Below are 19,300 nucleotides of genomic sequence, written 5' to 3' on the forward strand. Positions count from 1 at the left end.
AGGAACCAGGAGGTCACAGTTCAATTCCTGGTCAGGGCACAGGCCTGGGCTGTGGGCTCGACCCCCAGTGACGGGCATGCAGGAGGCAGCCGGTCCATGACTCTCTCTCATCATTGATGTTTCTACCTCCCTCTCCCTCTCCCTTCCTCTCTGAAATAAAAATATATTTTACAAAAAAGCAAAAATAAAGGTGCCCGGTGTCTGTCAGGAGTGGTATCAGCTCGATGGCAAACAAGCAATGAACCAAAGGACACGCTGAGGGGCTCCGGGCCCACATGGGACCTGGGAGGGTGACTGTCCCACGCAGGAAGGGGAGGGCAAAGGAGGCACGTCCATCACACAGTTAACCCTGCAAGGCCCCGAGGTGGGAGGCTGAGCTCGGACGGAGGAGCTTGGTGGCCAGGGCCCCAGGGTCCCAGGGCCCAGGGTGACAGCGGTGACCAAGTTGCACTCTGGGCCCGGGAGCTTTGCCCCGTGCCTGCTGGCTCCCCGAGCAAAGCACAGTGAGCCAGGCCATGGCGCTGGTCCCGGCCCCTGGACTCCTGCCCCAGAAAAGGGCACACTTTCCAACATCCCAGGTCCCGGATGAGGGCGGGCCTGTGGGAACCACACACCATCGTGCTTCTGCTCTGAGGCGCTGTGCTGTGGGAACCGGCCCTGGTCATCCCTGTGAGCTTTGTCCCAAACGGCAGTGAACTGTCCAATAGTCCACCCAGTTAACCCCTAGAGTGCCGGGAGCGCTCTCTACTGCGCTCCTCCCGCAGCGTCCCTGTTAGATGCTGGTAGTTCACTCTTTACTGACAGATGGCACCTACGGGCAGGTTGCTTGTGATGCCGAACGTTTGTAGTTCTGAAATTGACCACTGGCATTCATCTGCCTAATTTTTACAGGTACTAGATTTTATGAAATTTACTCAGATTTCGTAGCCCTAGAGCTTCGAAATGGCGTCCAGTTCTAAGTCTGCTTTTATTAGTGATGATATTGCTAAATATGTCAATTCTTGCTGTGAAGATGACGACTTTGTGGAATATATTGGAGAAGGGTGTCCCTCTATTTTAACATTATATGTTTTGTTCAAATTTTTTTTCTACTAGGATTTTATAATACGATCAGCAAACGATATATGTCAAAGATGAAAACAAAGGTAGTAAAGGTTTCCTTACGTTTTTGAATATGTAACTTCATTTACTTGCGATTCATAAATTTTTTCCTGAACTGCTGTAAAATCAGCAAAAATGCCTTGGCAATTTTAGCATAGCTCCTAGGATACTGGTTGGCACTCAAAGGGTTAAACAGATAAGCGTTTGTCTCTGGGTTTTTAAAGCTCCCAAGAAAACACACACACACACACCACACCCCCCAGAGGGCGGGGTCGGGGGTGGAGAGAGAGAGAGAGAGAGGGAGAGAGGGAGAGGGAGAGAGGGAGAGAGAGAGGGAGAGGGAGAAGCCTGCCTCAGAGCCGACCCTCCCGCCCGGAGTCGGTCCTGAATTCAGCAAGAGAAGAACGAGACGCGAAGCGAACCTCATGAGCGTGTGCCGCAGCGTGTAGTGCGTTGGGACAATGGAGCGGTTCGTTAATTCCCAGGATAATATTGGCCGGAAATTCCTCAAGGCCAGGCTGAAAATGCAAGACTCATCTGAAGACGCTAGAGGGAAGCAGGAGAAAAAACACAGAACGCTGAGGCAGGGAGCCAGGGCCGGGTCCGGGCCGCCCCCTGGGATCTGTAGCCCACGTTCCCGGCAAAGAAGCCCAGCGCCCGGCGCCCCTGAGCCCTCGGGAAGGGAACGGCTCTCCCGACCCCATTAACCAACGAGCAGCACAGGACACAGGCGCGTTCAGGGCACACGCAGGCCGTCAGCGACGTGTACACAGACTGGGCCCCCCAGTGCTCACCGAGCTCAGCGGCTCACTGGACCACAATGCCCACGCCATCTTGGCCCCCCACTCCCTCGGCTCCCCTCCAACTCCTCTCCCTGCCCTTCCTCCGCTTTCCTGCTGGGAATCCCCCGCTGACCTCATTCCCCGAGGCACCCAGTGCTGGGCAGCTGGGACGCGGGAGCGGCCGAAGGGAGCTACGCCTGTCAAATCTGCCAGGTCTGCTCACAGTGCCTCCGACCCTCTCAGTCTCCCACCGCCCTCCCCCAGCGCCCAGCACGCGCTGGACACGCATTTAACACGGAGGGAAGCTCGGTGGGCAGGTCTGCATATGTGCTCAAGAAGTTTAGTTTAAAAATGCTTTTCGACGCGGGGTGGTAAATGCACAGTGCGATGCACAGATGGTGTGCTGTGGAGCTGTATGCCTGAAGCCTGTATAACTTTATTAGCCAGTGTCACCCCAACACAGTCAACTACAAATTTACTTTCCTTTATCGGGTACAGGCACGGGGGGACTGGTGGAAGAACGCCAAATGCAGGGGAATTATTCCTGGACCATCTTTTGCTTGGCGTAGCCTGCGGCTCCCGCATTCTCCTAGTCAGGGCTTTTAAATGGGAGAATCTTCTAAGGCAGTGGTTCTCAACCTTCCTAACGCCGCGACCCTTTAATACAGCTCCTCATGTTGTGGTGACCCCCAATTTCATGGTTACAAATTGAACATAATTAAAGCACAGTGATGAATCACAAAAACAATATGCAATTATAGATGTGTTTTCCGATGGTCTTAGGCGACCCCTGTGAAAGGGTTCGTTCGAACCCCGAAGGGGTTGAGACCCACAGGTTGAGAACCGCTGTTTTAAGGGGCTTTAAAATGGCCTCTGGTGTTAATTTCTTACAATAATTTTGTGAGGCAAAGGGGACCATCAATCAAAACGGGCAACAGATCTGGGATCGGAAAGAAACTTCCCCACATCTTAGGCGTCTGGCCGGTCACCCCGCCCCCGACCTTCCAGCATCCAGTCGGTCAGGAGACACCTCTTACCAAGCGAAGCCTCCGGCGCACCCAGCGAGGGCCCGACGTGCACTAGGAGGAAGAAAGCCGCGTTAGACAGACCGCACTCGCTCGGGGCTCCGTTCACACTTGCCGCTCCGCGCGGGCCTCCTCTCACACGCGCGTGCGAGCACCGAACCGAGTGGGCCCCACAGGAGAGGGGGGGCTGGTATGAGCACAGGGGCTGCCCCGAGAAGCAGTCGTCCGCCCGGAAAAATCCTCCGAATATAAAGAAGCATGTTGCTCGTCAATAAGCCTCAGAGGTGAAGGTGGTCACCGAGGGGGGGAGGGGGGAGGAAGGGTGCAGGGGCTGGGGACGCGCTCGTCCTCTGCCTGCCGGGTGTCGCGGTGAGCGGGGGACATTTCCCGTCAGATACCCCGCGGTGACGGGCCGTCCTGCCCGGAACAGATGACAGACGGAGGACACGTGATGCTAAAACAGAGTCACCGGAAAGGCAGGGGAGGCACACGTATGACGGAGGAAAGCAATCCATAAAAAAGGAGCGTGGAGCCACAGGTCAGGGTCGACGCTCAGTGCGGTGACCTTGGCCGGACGTAAGGGCTTGGCCTCGCTCCAAATCGGAGTCGGCACGAGGAGGGCGTTAGGAGAAACGCCGGCCAGGCCCACAGGTGGGACTTCCCGTCCTTAGCGAGCCTTAAGCCGTTCTTGTTTTTGTCTGTTTTCCTAAAAGCGACCGTCGGGCAGAAACCTCTCAGCACCGGCTTCCTGTCCACCTTCCCCCTGGCCCTGGACCGTGGGCAGGCCGAGGCCGGGTCTCAGCGTGCTGCCCCCCACCCCGCCCCCCGAAAGGGCTCAGTGACGATGGCTTCGCAGACTGGCTCCCACAAGAGCGACGATAAAAAGTGTCACTTACCCATGAGATACAAACTAGCCAGTCTAATCGCAGCGGCACTGCGGGCCCACGGCATCTCTGTTGCTTCCTACGTCCTTCCTCACGTTCACATCTGAAAGGAGACCAGTATCGGGCGATCACAATTCGGAAGCGTCTCATTAAAACGGGCGGAGACAAGACGAGGAGAGACTGCCGAGAGCGGGACCATTTCCCCCCCAGGTCCACGAGCACCCTGAGCCCAGCTTCTGCGTTCCCCACCGAGGCAGGAAGAAATTTTAATTTTAACTCTTGAGCAGGTAACACAGTAATCTGGTTCCAAAATTTTAAACATACAAAAAAGTAGACAGTGAAGAGACTTGCTTCCTTTAGAAAATGACTTTTGTTATTATTTTAATACTAGGGGCCTGGTGCACGAAATTTGTACACTTGGGAGGGGTCCCTCAGCCCAGCCTGAGCCCTCTCACAGTCCGGGAGCCCTCGGGGGATGTCCGACTGATGGCTTAGGCCCGTTCCCCAGCCTAAGCTGTCCGTCAGACAGCCTTAGCGCTGCCATGGAGGCAGGAGAGGCTCCTGCCACTCCCACTGTGCTCGCCAGCCATGAGCCCGGCTTCTGTCTGAGTGGCGCTCCCCCTGTGGGAGCACACTGACCACAAGGGGGCAGCTCCTGCATGGAGCGTCAGCCCCCTGGTGGTCAGTACATGTCATAGCAACCAGTCATTCCGCCCTTCAGTTGATTTGCATATTAGCCTTTTATTATATAGGATATTTTTATTGATTTCAGAGGAAGGGAGAGGGAGAGAGAGATAGAAACATTAATGATGAGAGAGAATCATGGATGGGCTGCCTCCTGCACGCCCCCTACTGGGGATCGAGCCCACAACCTGGGCATGTACCCTGACTGGGAATGGAACCATGACCTCCTGGTTCATAGGTCAACACTCAACCACTGAGCCACACCAGCCGGGCTACTATTAGTTTTTTGATGAGCCTTTCAGAATGCCTTTAGGCATCAGCAAAACAAACCTATTTTTCTCCCACGTTTTTATATAAAAGATGGCATATCCATGCCTTGTCCTGCCCCTGCTCTTCCACTTACACACATACTGGGGGGACCTGTCTACATTAGCACCAGAGTTTCCTGTTGCTTTGGAATAGTCGCTCTGCCTATTCTGCGGACGTGCACCATTCATATCCCCAGTCCCCCCATGGTGACTGGAATTGCTTCTTTTCTTTTCTGTGCTGAACGACCTTGGCCCTGCTCCTGGGCATGTCCTTCTGCTCATGGGCGTGTCTGAGTGGAGGGGAACTTTCCAGGTTCGACTGATGGCCAAAGGGCCTGTGAGTCAGAGTCCCCACAGCGAGCGGCACCTGTACGTCAGGAAATGGTGAGATCATCTTCAACCACCAGATGTGTGAACAGGATGTAGGCAAACTGAATGCAGCAGCTAAAGACACCACAGCGGGGCCGCCTCCCACCCTGGGTCCGAGGGGCAAAGGGCAGGTGCCAATCAGGGCCCTGGGAGGAGAGGCCCGGTGTGAGGCTGTGGCCGGAGCCGGACTCAGCCAGCCTGGGACGTGCAGGGAGGGCGCTGAGGGACAGAGAGACGACCCACCACGCTCCCCCCGCCCTCCCCTCGGGCTTGAACCCAACTGGAAGTCAGCAACAGGCGCTGGTGACTGTCCCCGCAGAAGACAGGATCCCGGGCAAAGCAAAGGGTGGGGGTGGAGGTGGGTCCAGAAGGGCAGCGGTCGGCACCGGGCAGAGGGCGCATCTGCGATTCCGATGGGAAAGGCCGCGCTCTCGCCCTGGGGGCCGCAGCATCGAACACGCTGGCCCACGGAGGGGGGGGGTGCCGGGGGCGGGGAGGCCCCGGCCTCAGGTGAGTCACCCCTTTTCTCTCCTTTCCTGTCAGTTGCCCATCGATGTGTTTATGCTGGATTTTGTGTTTGTTTTTTTCAAGCCACGCAGAAGTTTCTGAGTGTGATGTTTTCATAGTTCAAGGAATTTTCTTTCTTAGCATCTGCATTTGCCTCTGAAAGCCTCCTTTCTCCGTGTGACGAGGGAAGGCGCGCCCTCAGAGCTTCTGTCGGCGTCCAGACGGAGGTCTCTGTAGACGCGGGGGGTCCCGGTCCCAGCAGAGGCAGCAGCCAGGCCTCAGCAGGAAGGATGCCCGCAAAGGGCAGGCAGAGGTCACGCTGAACACATGTCGAGTCCTCCTGACTGCGGGGGGGGCAGCGCGGGTACCAGCAGGTGCTCCCCTCGAGGGACCTGGGACTCCAGGACCCCCCCCCCCCCAGGAGATCCCAGGCCCCTCTGCCCCAGCGCAGCCCCTAACCCTGCACCCACTCGGAACGCCCACAGGGATGCCTCTGTCACCCGTGGCCGCTCCCACTCCCCTCCGCAGAGGCTGGCGTGGCAGGGACATTCCTTAGCTGCGGGCGCACCCAGACTGCAGATGCCAACCCGGGGTGGCTCCCTGCGCCGACACCTGCTGCGTGGCCTCTGGTGGGGGGCGGGAGGTAATCACCACAGACCCTGTGTGCATGTCTGCATAACCGTGTTCTTCCAGGCGGCTCCGCCCTGCGGCTGCGTCTACAGAGCAGGCTCAGTGCCTTCAGCAGCCCAGACACACACACACACACACAACTACACACAACCACATACATACAACCACACACACACAACCACACACGCAAACCTCACACACAACCACACACAACCACACACAACCACATACACACACCCACATACACACAACCACATACCCACATATGCAACCACACACACACATCCACACACAACTATACACAACCACACACACACAACCACACACACATCCACAAACACACAACCACACACACACAACCACACACACACATTCACACACACAAACCTTACACACAACCACGCACAACCATACACAACCACATACACACAACCACACACACACATTCACACACGCAAACCTTACACACAACCACGCACAACCATACACAACCACATACACACAACCACACACATAACCACACATACAACCACACAACACAACCAAACACAACCACCTACATGTAACCACACACACAAACCACACACACAACCACACACACAACCACACACAAACCTCACACAACCACATACACAACCACAGACACAACCACAGGCACATGTAGAGGGCCGACAGGGAAGCACCTAGGCATTTTCTTATAATTACTGTCAGCTGAACTCAGAGCATAGGCAGAGCCACGCCCTGGGAACATGCTTCCCCAATAAGGCTGGACATGTTAATCAGGCAGGGGCGGAACTAGATATGTAAATCTAGGCCTTTAAAATAAACCTGCTGTGTGGCTCAGCCGCTTTTTGCCGCCTCTCCATCAGAGAGGATGGCGCCCACCTGGCCCCAGCTTAAAATCTATTTCTGCGTCCTGGTCTTTCTTTAATTTCTTAATCCCCAGCTCCTCCACTCAGCAAATGGACTGTTTCCTTTTCCATGCGGGACATGGAAAAGAGAGAAACAGCCCCCCACATTTGGCGCCCGAACAGGGACTGAGTACGGAGGCAAAAGAAGAAAGCGAGGGGGTCACTCCCAGAAGCGTGTGCACACAGATTTAAAGGAATAAGGTAAGGGGAGTGTATTGTTGTGAATTGATATGAAATAGCTAGGTGTAAAACGTGGGTAATCCTCAAAAAAAAAAAATGCTTTAAACTATGCTCTGTTAATTGTAGTCAAATTCTCGATTTCTTTCTTAAGCTTTGTTGATGAAACCTGGGAAAAGGTTAGAAAGCAGTTGTGTGACCAATACTCAGCAAAATGTCCAGAGAAAATTCCTATTTTAATTGGTGATGGCCTTGATTCGGCACAGGAGAGTTTAAGAATGTCTAAGTGGGGTGCAGCCATGGCCTTACAGCCTGGAGTGGAAGGGTGCGAGTCTCTAAGAATACCATCTGCACGTCCTCTGCCTCCATGTGTAAACTACTTGTAACCAAGTAGAAAAGGATTAAAGGAATTTCTCAGGAACTGCCGATGATTCTTTATCTTAAAAAATCTTTTCTTTCCTTAAAAAAATAAAAATAAGTAAAAATTGAAAAATAAATATAATAAAAAGAGTAAATGCCAGACCATTACTGAATCTTCCCCCTAAGAAACGAGGTGGGGAATCTCACGTGGTCATCCAATATGGACGTCACTCCCCAAGAAAGCCACTTCTTCGCCTCATCTTCACCATCTTTATCTTTTCCAGCTAATGACTTAAAGTTTTTACAAATTCATAAATGCATCTGGGATTTCTGTGCACATGTAAAGGGAGAAGGCCAGTTTAAAAACGAGTGCGCATAGTTTTGAGCTGATCTTGACCTTTTGCTGTGTACAGAATAAAAACCCGGGACTGTTTTGGCCTTAAAAATGGCGGAGATGAACCTGAGAAAAGTATTGAGATTTATAATATTGAAATGTTGATCGGAGTATGCCTAATATGAAGTCTAGATGATATAAGTTAATCTATTAATTGAAAATGCCTTATATTTTATTTGAAATGTATCCTTAAATGTAAAAGTCTCTTTTTTTGCCATTAAAAAAGTTTAAAGTTACACCCTTTTTTTAATGGAGGGAGGGGTAGACATGCCCTTCTCCTAGCATTCAGGTAATCCAATTCCCGCCAGCAGCCATCTTTAGGAATGTTAATTTGCATTTCAATGGCTACACCTTTTGCTAGCGACCTTCCCAGAAAAGGTCAAGCAGCCAAAAGGTGGCTCCTTTGAAATCAGCTTTCCACCAGTAGTCATTTTGTAATACCTACAAGTTCGCTTCTCAGTTTCCCCGCGCAGAAAAAATATGGTTTAAAGTTAATTATTAGATTTCAATATTTATTCTTAAAAATATAAAAGTGTAGTCAATCAAAGAACTGCTAATATTTGACTTGTAAGCTCTGAAAGTTTAAAGTGCAAATTGAATCGGGAGAAATTAAATATCTAATGTATAACTTGTTTTTGAAAAAATAAAGTGTGTTTTCTCTTAAATGATTAGGAATTCAAAATATGTTATGTCTTGGTCTGATTTAAAAAAGAGGATTAATTTTATGATCTCAACTGAAAATTTTTTAATACAAAAACCAGTTTAAATTTGATTGATATTCTTTAAGATAATTATAGAGGGTATATACAGCTAATGAGATTTCTGTTTGTCTACAATATAATGTTGGTCATCTATCTTTTAGGGGTTTTGGTTTGCTCTATCAAAGAACAATGTAGACAGCGGCCACTTTGAGCTGCCTGACTTGGCAGCCGCCATGTCGGCCGGATGGCTCACTGCGCCCCTGGGGGCCGCCATCTTGAAACAGCAAAAGCCCCTCCCTCTGATTTAGTCAAACACCAAAGGAGTGTCTGCTCACTAAGGCAGGCTGGGATTTCAGGGGTGGAGTTTTAAGGCGGAGTTTTACTGCGGAAATGCAGATGGGGCAGAAAGTGTGCTTGCCTCACGAATTTATTTAATACTATTTTTAAGAAAATATTTTTAATACTTAATAATTAGCGATCACGGTCTTAATATAATTTCAGTGGTATGATAGACCAATGTTTTAAGCAGTTGGCTTATAAGGGCCGACAATAGAGCTCGTATTTCTTAAAAGGCTTGTAGATAAGAGACATTTTTAAGTCATCTTAAATTCTCAGCAGAACCATAGTTATACATATATCATAAACAAAAAAAGAGTAATTGATTCCATGGTCAAGACTAGATCCTATTATGTTGAGAACTGCTTTTAAATGTTGAAAATTTTTTAATTAGATATGTATTTGACAGTTTTTCCCAAGTGCAATATTTCAAAATATAATATGCTTGGTTGCATAAGAAATATCTTCCAAATAAAAGAAAAAATTGATTTATTAGTAGTAATGTCTTTATTTAAACTAACAAAAGCACCACACCGCTGCATTTTAAATTAGGCTGGAGGTGGGGCAGCGTTTGCACCTCATGTATCAGACATAAAATTACTAAATTTACTAATCTTTGTAAGCAATTGAATCCTAGTAAAGTAAAATTCTTCTAAAAAGTTACTGAAGGCTTCCCATGATCCCTCTGTATATGCAAATAAGCCGAAAGGGAATGCTGTTTAAAAATATTATTTTAAATTTAATAAAAAGGAGAAATTTTAATATTTTGAAATATCTTCCACTAATATTTATAGGATAATCTAATGATTTGCTGTTAAAATACCAAATCTGAAAATAAGTACAGTCACCATAAATGTTTAATGACTTTGACTTGAAATACATGGCCTTGCGGCACTATCAGGCAAGATCCAAGAAGTAATCCTATAGGTTACTTGGTGTAAAAGAGAAAGATTTTTCTTTTTTAAGTTGAAGTTCTCCAAGTGTAATCCAGCAGAAAGAAGACAAACCAGACAACCAACAGCTCAGAGACCACCTGGGGCATAGTAAAGTGAAGTATGGTAACAATTAACTCAGGTAAAAACTGTAAGTTTCATATTGGTCTTAGAAGGCACAATTTTCCTTTACCTGGGAAGGACAGCACAACTATCCCAAGGTCAGAGGGCTCCAGTTAGCGTGTCAACTCAGTGTTCTGGAGACCCAAAACTGTAATTTAGATAATATGCCTAAGTTTAACCTAGGTTACCCAAGGACTCTAGATAATGTATTTACCCAAAACTGTAATTTGGATAGCATGCTGTCTCTGCTTCTGTAAATTGCATTTTTTTTGCAAACTAGGTTCCTCATTCCAAACCTCCAGACAGCCAATTTAAAATTGAATTGTCATGACCTAGAGCAAAGAATATTCTTACATGGTATTCTACAAGTTTTATTAATAATTTTTGATGCTTTACAACAGTATATTGTGCATTTATCCCAAACAAACTTACAAATAATTCAATTAATATTTAAGGACATGAAGGGATTTATTCCCTTCTGGGAAGGCACTTAAGCATTCTGTATTGACCTCTCTTGCCCTTTTTGCCAAGAGGATTTCCTCTTCTCACAATCCAATTGTCTACAGCTGTTATCTGAGCTCTCCATTCAAACTGAGATCATGAAAAGCTGGTACCATGGATCTGTTTCTTGCCCAATGGCGTAAGTTGGGCCCTCTCTGGAAAAGAAACCTGGGTTCCCTATGATCAATGCCTGGGCCCAGCCAGCAGGCGAGGGGATCCAAAGGCAGTTGGTGGGCATGGAGGCCAGAGGGACATAGGTTAACAAGGAGACAGAACTAAACCTCACATCACCCTACTTGGCCCAGAGATGGCTGGTAGTCAAAGACGGGTAAGACCCCACAGGGTGGGGCGACCTAAGACAGGCACAGTCGGGGGCCAGTAGGAGAAAACTTGGGGTTCACCAGAGGTGGGGCACAGATCCTCACCCCCCACAATGGTGCAGGGGCTTGAACACTCGCCCCTTCTGAGGAAGGTCTCCTGTCCCCATGGCTGCTTCTTGCTTCCCATGCCCAGCCCAAATCAGGAACCAAATAACAGAAGAGACTTGGCCCAGCTGAAAATGGTACCCAGAAAAATGAAGGCTTAGTTTAACAGACTCTAAATTTAAATCTAGCCTAACAACAGAAATGCTTAAGCCTCCTCAAGGATGTAAAGTGATCCTTTCAATTAATATTTACAGTGTAAATTAAGATTATTGTTAAAATATTAAATTTGACAGTAAAATAGTTGTTAAGTTTTCAAATTAATTAAATTTGGCTAACTTTAAATAAGTAAGTATTCAAAAGTATTAACCAAAATTTTCATTTCGTGGTAAAATTGCTTAACATACAAAAAAGTTAGTTATCTAGACTGCATTATATATTTTCCAAAAATCCTCCTAATTAAATAAAAAAAAGGGGGGGAGATAGTGGAAAAATGCCATGTAAGAAAATAGATCCTATAATTAAATTAAAATTTTTTCATTAGCGAGACACCCAGAGAAAACACAGATTATGTCAGGGAAAGCCAGGAGAAGATCATTTCAAAGAAAAAATCCCAAGTAAGGTTTTTCCTTTAACCTTTGGTCGAGAATATGTTTGTATATTTTCAGAAGAACAGCTTCCAGGCCATGTGGATTCCTGCAACAACAGATCCCAACTGACCAGATTGCTCCAGCCACAAAGACAGGAGAGACAGTTCAGAGATGGAGATGGTGAAGACGCCTTGTCATGATAGCAGTCAGCACCTGTGCATTGCTGCAGGTTGCCCAGGACCAAGAGCAAGGAAGAAGGAGCAATGCAGCCAATTCGGGTGCCAGAGCGTTACATCCGTCACCACAATGGACTCAGACATTCACTAAAAAGGACTAAGTACTGCCCTAATGACAGCAAAAGGGAAGAAAAAGAAAACTGAAAGATGCAAGGGACTGTTGTGCCAATATGAAGTCATCTGAAGAAGTTAACGACTGAAGCGCAACAGATTGTGGAAAAGCAAGAAGTTGAAGCTACTTCTTCAACATTGTTCCTGCTCATGCTAGCATCTGTTAGCTGCCAGTCTTCTGCAAAGTCTTGCGCAGCCAAGTCCAAGGACTCTGAGTAAATATACACCAGCAGCAAAAGAGACTTTTTTTCATTTAGTAGCAAGAATGTTAATATGTCCATAGTTCTGATTTCTCATATTGTTGTTTTGCATTGGCATTGTTTTGTTATTATTTAATAGCCAGTTTTGTTCTTAAAGTTCAAATTTTGAAAATGATAGCATGTATGTAGTTTAGTATTTGCATTGTTTGCAATTGTTTTAATACTAGAGCCCTACTATTAATGTTTAAAATTTTACTTTTATTATAGTAGCTTAAAAAACAAAAACGGGGGAGATGTAGAGGGCCGACAGGGAGGCACCTAGGCATTTTCTTATAATTATTGTCAGCTGAACTCAGAGCATAGGCAGAGCCACGCCCTGGGAACATGCTTCCCCAATAAGGCTGGACATGTTAATCAGGCAGGGGCGGAACTAGATATGTAAATCTAGGCCTTTAAAATAAACCTGCTGTGTGGCTCAGCCGCTTTTTGCCGCCTCTCCATCAGAGAGGATGGCGCCCACCTGGCCCCAGCTTAAAATCTATTTTCGAGTCTTGGTCTTTCTTTAATTTCTTAATCCCCAGCTCCTCCACTCAGCAAATGGACTGTTTCCTTTTCCATGCGGGACATGGAAAAGAGAGAAACAGCCCCCCACAGGCACACACAACCACACACACAACCACACACACAAACACACACACAAACCACACACAAACACACACACACACAACCTCACACACATACAACCACACACACAACTACACACACACACAACCTCACAACAAGAAGTCTGCTCTCCAAATCTCAGAGGGAAGGCGGGGGAGGGTGGGTGGGTGGATTGTGTGTGTGTGGTTGTGTGTCTGCATAACCCACGGACACAGACAACAGGGTGCTGAAGGCCTGGGGTGGGGTGGGGTGGAGGGGTCGATGGGGGAAAAAGGGGATGCATGTAATACTTTCCACAATAAAGATTTTCAAAATTTTTTGAGGGGAAAAAAAAGAAGTCTGCTCTCTGACTCTGGGCCAGGGGACCCAGGAAATGCCCCCCCCCCCCCCCGTTCCTGGTGACTCACACTCCCCTCTCTGTCTCTCTTTCTCTCTTTTTAAAAATATGTTTTTATTGATTTTAGAGAGAGAGAAAGGCAGAGGGAGAGAAACATCAATGATGAGAATCATTGACCAGCTGCCTCCTGCACGCCCCACACTGTGGATCGAATCCACAACTCCCCTCCCACCCCCACCCCTCCTGTGCCCTGACCTGGAATAGAACCGTGACCTCGTGGTTCATGGGTCAGTGCTCAGCCACAGCGGCGGCTCACACCCCGCTTCCCGCCAGAATGCCCTGGGCTCTCACTGGCTCAGAGATTCCGTGCCTCGCCTGGCGTCCGGCCTGACATTGCTCACGAAGCTGCTTGTCCCCTGACGACAGCAGGCCAGCCCGTCCCCCGCAGCCGGCGGCTCTGCCCCAGGCCCGTGCGCAGAAGGCCCACCCGTGGTGGCTGAACGACTTCATCTTCGGATGGTCTCTGTCGGTTAAGTCTGATGGGCCCCCGGGACCCCGAGCCCGGGCTTGGAGCTCCCTCGGCCTGGCTCCCCGGCCTCTGCAGGGGAGGCTGCCCCATGGTGCGGGATCCCCTGGCCGGGGAGCCCATGTGGCCGCGAGGCCGTCCTGGGGTGTGTGCAGGGAGGGTGGCAGCGGCCCCTCCCCGGCCGGCAGCGTCCTGCTTCCCCGGGGGTGGCCATCCAGGGCCGCCCTGCACAGCATGCAGCAGGCGGGAAAGCACGCGACTCCCCTGGAACTTGGCTTTTCAGTTTGGAACGACACGAAGTGGCGACTGAAAGTGCCCAGTTGACCCCAGAGACGGAAGAGCGAGGCCTGACTGGACGGGCGAGCCCTGTGCTGGGAAGCGGCGCTTCTTTGGGCCTAAGGGCCACTTCTGCTTCATTTCACACCGTTTCTTTCCTCCCGTTTGTGCTGGCACTTGCGTCCCGTTGGCGGGTCTCCCCGAGGCCTGGGGGGCTGTGCGCGCCCTTCGGGCTCTTCCTCAGGACTCCACCCCGTCTCTCAGCGGCCCGTGGGCGATGCCGCCGGGTGAGACGTGCTTGCCCGGCAGAGCCCAGGCTGCCGCGTCCTGTGTCTGCTGTTGGGGCGGTTCCAGCGCCTTCAGTTTGCTCTCAAGGCTGCAGCCTCCCTTTCACCTCGGCCCTCACATTCTCTCACCTCTGGGCCCGTTTCTCTGAATTCTTACTGTCATCAGGTCGGCGGAGGATGGGAGGCGACCGGGACATTTCCTTCTGAACAAGAGCGTTACCTCCTCTCCAGGCACACTCCCCGCAGCCACGGGCTGGACCGCCGTCTCTGCCGCCTGCTACTGCCATGCAGCGCATGAAATCTTGACACTTCTTACAACCGTGCCCAATTCCACTTGGTTCTGTAAAGGCTTTACTTATTTTTAAAAATATTTTTTTATGGCTTCCAGTGAGGAAGGGAGAGGAAGACAGAAACATCAGTGATGAGAGAGAACCATGGATTGGCTGCTTCTGCACGCCCCACACTGGGGATAGAGCCTGCAACCCGGGCCTGTGCCCGGACGGGAATCGAACCCTGACCTCCTGGTTCAACCACTGAACCACGCGGCCAGCTGGGCTGTTCTGTAAAGACTCTGGCTCAGAGGGTGGTGCTGGGATGGGGACCAGGGAGTGCACCTCTGTGGGAACGCCTGGACCCTCCGGGAAGGCTTTGTGGAGTGTCCTGGGGGCAGCCTCCCAGCTCCTGGCTCCCGGGAGGGCAGAAGCGAGGCCACCACTGGTCCGCGGGAGGCCCTCCTGGTTCCGGGCTGGCTGTCCCTGCTCGCCCAGGGACCTGCCCACCACCCTGGCCTCTGGCCAGCACGAAGGGCCTGCGGCTCTATCAGGAAAGGAGAGAGCCAGCGTGCGAAGGCCCCTCCCTCCTCTCCTCCTCCCTCCTCACCGGGGCATTTTCAATTGCGCCGATTGATTCCCTGGTCTAGTTTCTGGTGGTTGTTCGAACGTACATTTTAAATGTTTTTTCAAGCCTCAGAACGAAAACAGCGACGGCAATGCCTCAGAGTACTCCCCCCGCCCCAATAGCTGGAGAGCCGGCCCGCGGGACACCGGGGTTCCTGCGGCCCCAGCTGGGCTGGCGCTTTCTCTCTGTCTTCTCCTCCAGTTCGCCGCACCTCACCTTGGCCAACGGGCGCCCGTCCCACCAGGAGCCCTGCTCTCCGGAGCCGCGGGACCCCCAGGAAGAGCAGCGAGTGCGTTCCGATTGGAAGTGCCCACTTCCTCCTGACAGGCGGACACCCCTGCCATCGGCGTCGCCCGCGGTGCAGGCGGCGTGGCTGACAGCCTTTCCTACATGGTCACAGGAAATAAAAGGGCACCTTACACTTAACTGCATTTTATTTTTTTTTGTTCACCCTCATCCGAGGATATTTTCCCATTGGTTTTTAGGTGGGGGGTGGGAGAGACAGGGAAAGACAGAAGGAAACACCGATGTGAGAGAGACACGTCGACTGGTTGCCTCCTGCACGCGCCCTGACCAGGGCCCGGGCCAGGGAGGAGCCTGCAACCGAGGTACGTGTCCTTGACTGGAATCGAACCGGGGACCCTTTGGTCCACAGGCTGGCGCTCTGCCCACTGAGCCAAACCGGCCAGGGCTCACAGCATTTTAGATTTGGTGAAATATAATGACTGGGAGTCAAAGAATACATATGCCACGACCCCTTCCATAGCAGGAAAATGAGGCCCAGCTGGCTGTGTGCAGGTGGGAGGCTGGGATAGGGTGTTAAGGAAAGCTTCACTTCTAAGACAGTATCTCTGGGACAATGGTTCTTCTAATTCTTTATTTTTATTTTTATTTTTTTATGTATTTTATTGATTTTTTTCAGAGAGGAAGGGAGAGGGATACAGAGAGTTAGAAACATCGATGAGAGAGAAACATCGATCAGCTGCCTCCTGCACGCCCCGGACTGGGGATGTGCTCACAACCAAGGTCCATGCCCTTGACCGGAATCGAACCTGGGACCCTTCAGCCCGCAGACCGACGCTCTATCCACTGAGCCAAACCTGACAGGGCTCTTTTTTTTTTAAGACAAATTACCATTTGTCAAGTCATAGGAGCTCAATTCCGGGCAGATCTCCTTTCACTTTCAAATAAATACAGGAGACACGTTAGAGGAAATACAGATAAGAATGAAAGAGCCGCGCAGATTTTTGAGGCTCTGAAGTGGAAAAGCAACTTGTAAACGACAGCATTTACAAGCCCAGTCCTTCGGGACACTTGGCCGCCCTCCCAGGTGTTCCCTCATCCCGGGGCAGGTGTGCGGGAGTTTTCTGTCGCCTTGGCAACGCCCCCTCCGGCCCTGCTCCTCCCTAAACCTGAGGGGCAGGTGGGTGGGGGCTGGGGAGGGTACGCAGAAGCCTGGCCAAGTGAGGGCGGTGGTGGCTCGTGACCCCCAGCGCGAGTGGGGGGGGGTGGACTCCAGCACTCCCCCAGCCTGCCTCTGCCCCCACCCCCGCTCTGACCCCAGGGCATGGTCAGACCTCTAGGAAGGAAACAGCAAAGCGAGGGCTCAGTGACCCGCTGAAGGAGCGGACAGCGGCATCTTCCAATAAAGCCGTCCCTGGACACGAGCGTGGACCGACAGAACTCGGGGCAGATGAACTGGTCCACTGGCCCGGGGTGGAAACGCAGTCCGACCCGCACCCAGTCCCTCATCCCCTCCCGACCCTGGGGCGGGTCCCCTCCTCCCTCTCGCCCCCTCCAGCTTCCCAGCCACGGGTCCGGCAGGACCGGGACACTGGGCCGGGCCGCTCCGCTGCGCCCCCTCCGCCCGGCGCACACCCGTGCGCCCAGTGCCCGGGGGTCTCGGGCATCCTCGCGCGGGGAGGGAGGGTGCAGGTCCGGGTGGGACCGGGATGAGGCCGGCCCAGCGCGGCCGGGCACAGACAGACGGACAGACGCGCGCGGGCGGCGGAGGGAGGGCGCCCCGGGAGGGATTCCGGGAAGCGGCTGCGGGCGCGCACAGGCCGGGCGGTCCCTTCTCCCGCCCCGCCACCCCGCGGTCCCCGCAGTACCTTGGCAGCTTGGGGTCGCCTCTCCGGTCGGGACGCGGGCCGTGGGCCCCCTGCAGCCGGGCTCCGCGCTCCCGGCTCCGCGGCGGTGCCTGCGGCGACCCCTCCCGCGGGCGCGGGCACAGCGGGCACGGCGGGCACGGCGGGCAGAGCGGGCACAACGGGCAGAGCGGGCTCGGCGGGCACAGCGGGCACCGCGGGTGGAGTGGCCCGTGGGGCCTGGAGACTCGGCTCCGGACGCGCCGGGCGGGACCCTCCGCGTCCTCCCCAGACCCCGCGCGCGGGGAAGTCCCGGCGGGTGCGCGCGCGGAGTGCCCGCCTCCTGCGGGGTCGTGGGCGGGGCGGCCGGGCCGGGGCGGGGACACGGCTCAGGGAATCCACTGCCTTTTACTGACAGCGCCGCCCGGCCCCGCCCCGCGCGCCCTTCCCCCACCCCCTCCGCGGGAAGGGGTGGGGGTTTGGCTGTTGTGTTCCCAGGGCCCTCTGGACATGCCCGGCCCTTAGACGATGCCTGGCGCATTGTATTCATTCAGTAAAAATGCGCGCAGTGAACGGATAACGAGAAGCAACATCATTCAAATGCCCGCCCTCGGCGGCCCTCCGCGGACTCCATGCATCCCTCCAAACACCAGACAGCCCGCTGCCGGCTCAGGGGTGGAGCCTCGGCCTGGGAGCCAGGAGGTCAGGGTTCGATTCCCGGTCCCGGCTCTTGCTGGGTTGCAGGCTCCATCCCAAAGGCCATAGCAATCGAAATAGCATGGCACCTGCGTAAAAACAGACACCTATGTGAATGGGCATCATAGCGAGCCCGGAAACCAGCCTACGCCTTTATGTTTAGTGAACCGGTAACAAAAGAGGCAGGGACATCCAGTGGGGTCCGAGGGTCTCTTCAGTAAATGGTGCTGGGGAAAGGGGGTAGACACCTTAGACATCGCTTAGGAAAACATATGTGGGCATGTCTTCTCGGGCAAACAAACAAAAGCATAAACAAATGGGAGCCCGGGGTGCTCTGGGGGAAAAGAGCGGATATTTTTATTTTTTAAAATGAATAGATTTTACTTATTTATTTTTAAAAATATATTTTATTGATTTTAGAGAGGAAGGGAGAGGGAGAGAGCAATAGAAACATCAGTGATGAGAGAGAATCATGGATCGGCTGCTGGGGATCGAGCCCACAACCTGGGCCTGTGCCCTGACCAGGAATGGAACCATGACCTCCTGGTTCATAGGTTGACGCTCAACCCCTGAGCCACGCCGGCCGGGCTGAATAGATTTTATTTTTAAAGCAGCTGTAGACGGACCGAGAAACTGATCGGAAAATACGGAGAGTGCCTCTACTGTCCCTCCCTCAGTTTCCCCTAATAACACGCTTCTGAGGTCCTTTGTTACAACTGATGAGCAGTATCGGTTCATGATTATTCACTGAAGCCCCCCGTTTACGGGACGGTTCACTCTGTGTTGTACATTCTGTGCGTTTTGACAAGTGCATGAGGCCGCGTGTCCGCCATCAGAGTGTCACACGAGTGGGCTCGTTGCTCTACGCGTCCTCTATGTCCCTCCTGCCCACCCCTCCCTCCCCACTGGCCCGCGGCTTAGCTTTTCTCCGCGTGACGCGCGGTTGAACCTGCAGTGGGCAGCCTTTTCAGTGGGCGTCTTTCGCTTAGCAACGCTCCCTTACGTTTCCTCCGCTCTGCTCCTGGCTCGGTAGCTCATTTCTTTCTGGTGCTGAACAGTGTCCCACGGTCGGGACGCAGCACAGCTTGTCTCCACCGCCCGCGGCAGGGCGTCTCGGGCCGAGCGTGGCAGCGAGCAGGAAGGCTGCGCAGACATTCGCGCACAGGCGTGTGCCTGGACGGGTTTCCCAGCCATTTGGGTAAACACCAAGGCGTGCGATTCTGGATCATATCATTAAGAGCATTTCA

The 19,300-nt window shown here is 52.2% G+C and overlaps 1 protein-coding gene across 3 annotated transcripts in view; it reads right to left on the bottom strand.

Moving 5' to 3' along the window:
• IFNAR2 (interferon alpha and beta receptor subunit 2) overlaps positions 1 to 17,520 on the bottom strand; it is a 34,520-nt gene extending 17,000 nt beyond the window's left edge. Inside the window, exons 1-4 of one of the 3 annotated variants that reach the window (XM_036349749.1) lie at positions 17,382 to 17,520; positions 3,805 to 3,895; positions 2,921 to 2,962; positions 1,524 to 1,647 (exon numbers count right to left, since the gene is read on the bottom strand). In XM_036349749.1, coding sequence (XP_036205642.1) covers positions 1,524 to 1,647; positions 2,921 to 2,962; positions 3,805 to 3,859 — 221 coding nt within the window. In that variant the 5' untranslated portion in view covers positions 3,860 to 3,895; positions 17,382 to 17,520. Of the gene's footprint in view, positions 1 to 1,523; positions 1,648 to 2,774; positions 2,893 to 2,920; positions 2,963 to 3,804; positions 3,896 to 17,381 lie in introns of those variants that run through there. The other 2 variants (XM_036349750.1, XM_036349751.1) reach the window with 2 other exon arrangements.
• Positions 17,521 to 19,300: the final 1,780 nt, after the last annotated feature.

This window comes from Myotis myotis, unplaced genomic scaffold (assembly GCF_014108235.1).
Source record: "Myotis myotis isolate mMyoMyo1 unplaced genomic scaffold, mMyoMyo1.p scaffold_m19_p_2, whole genome shotgun sequence".
Classification (NCBI taxonomy): domain Eukaryota; kingdom Metazoa; phylum Chordata; class Mammalia; order Chiroptera; family Vespertilionidae; genus Myotis; species Myotis myotis.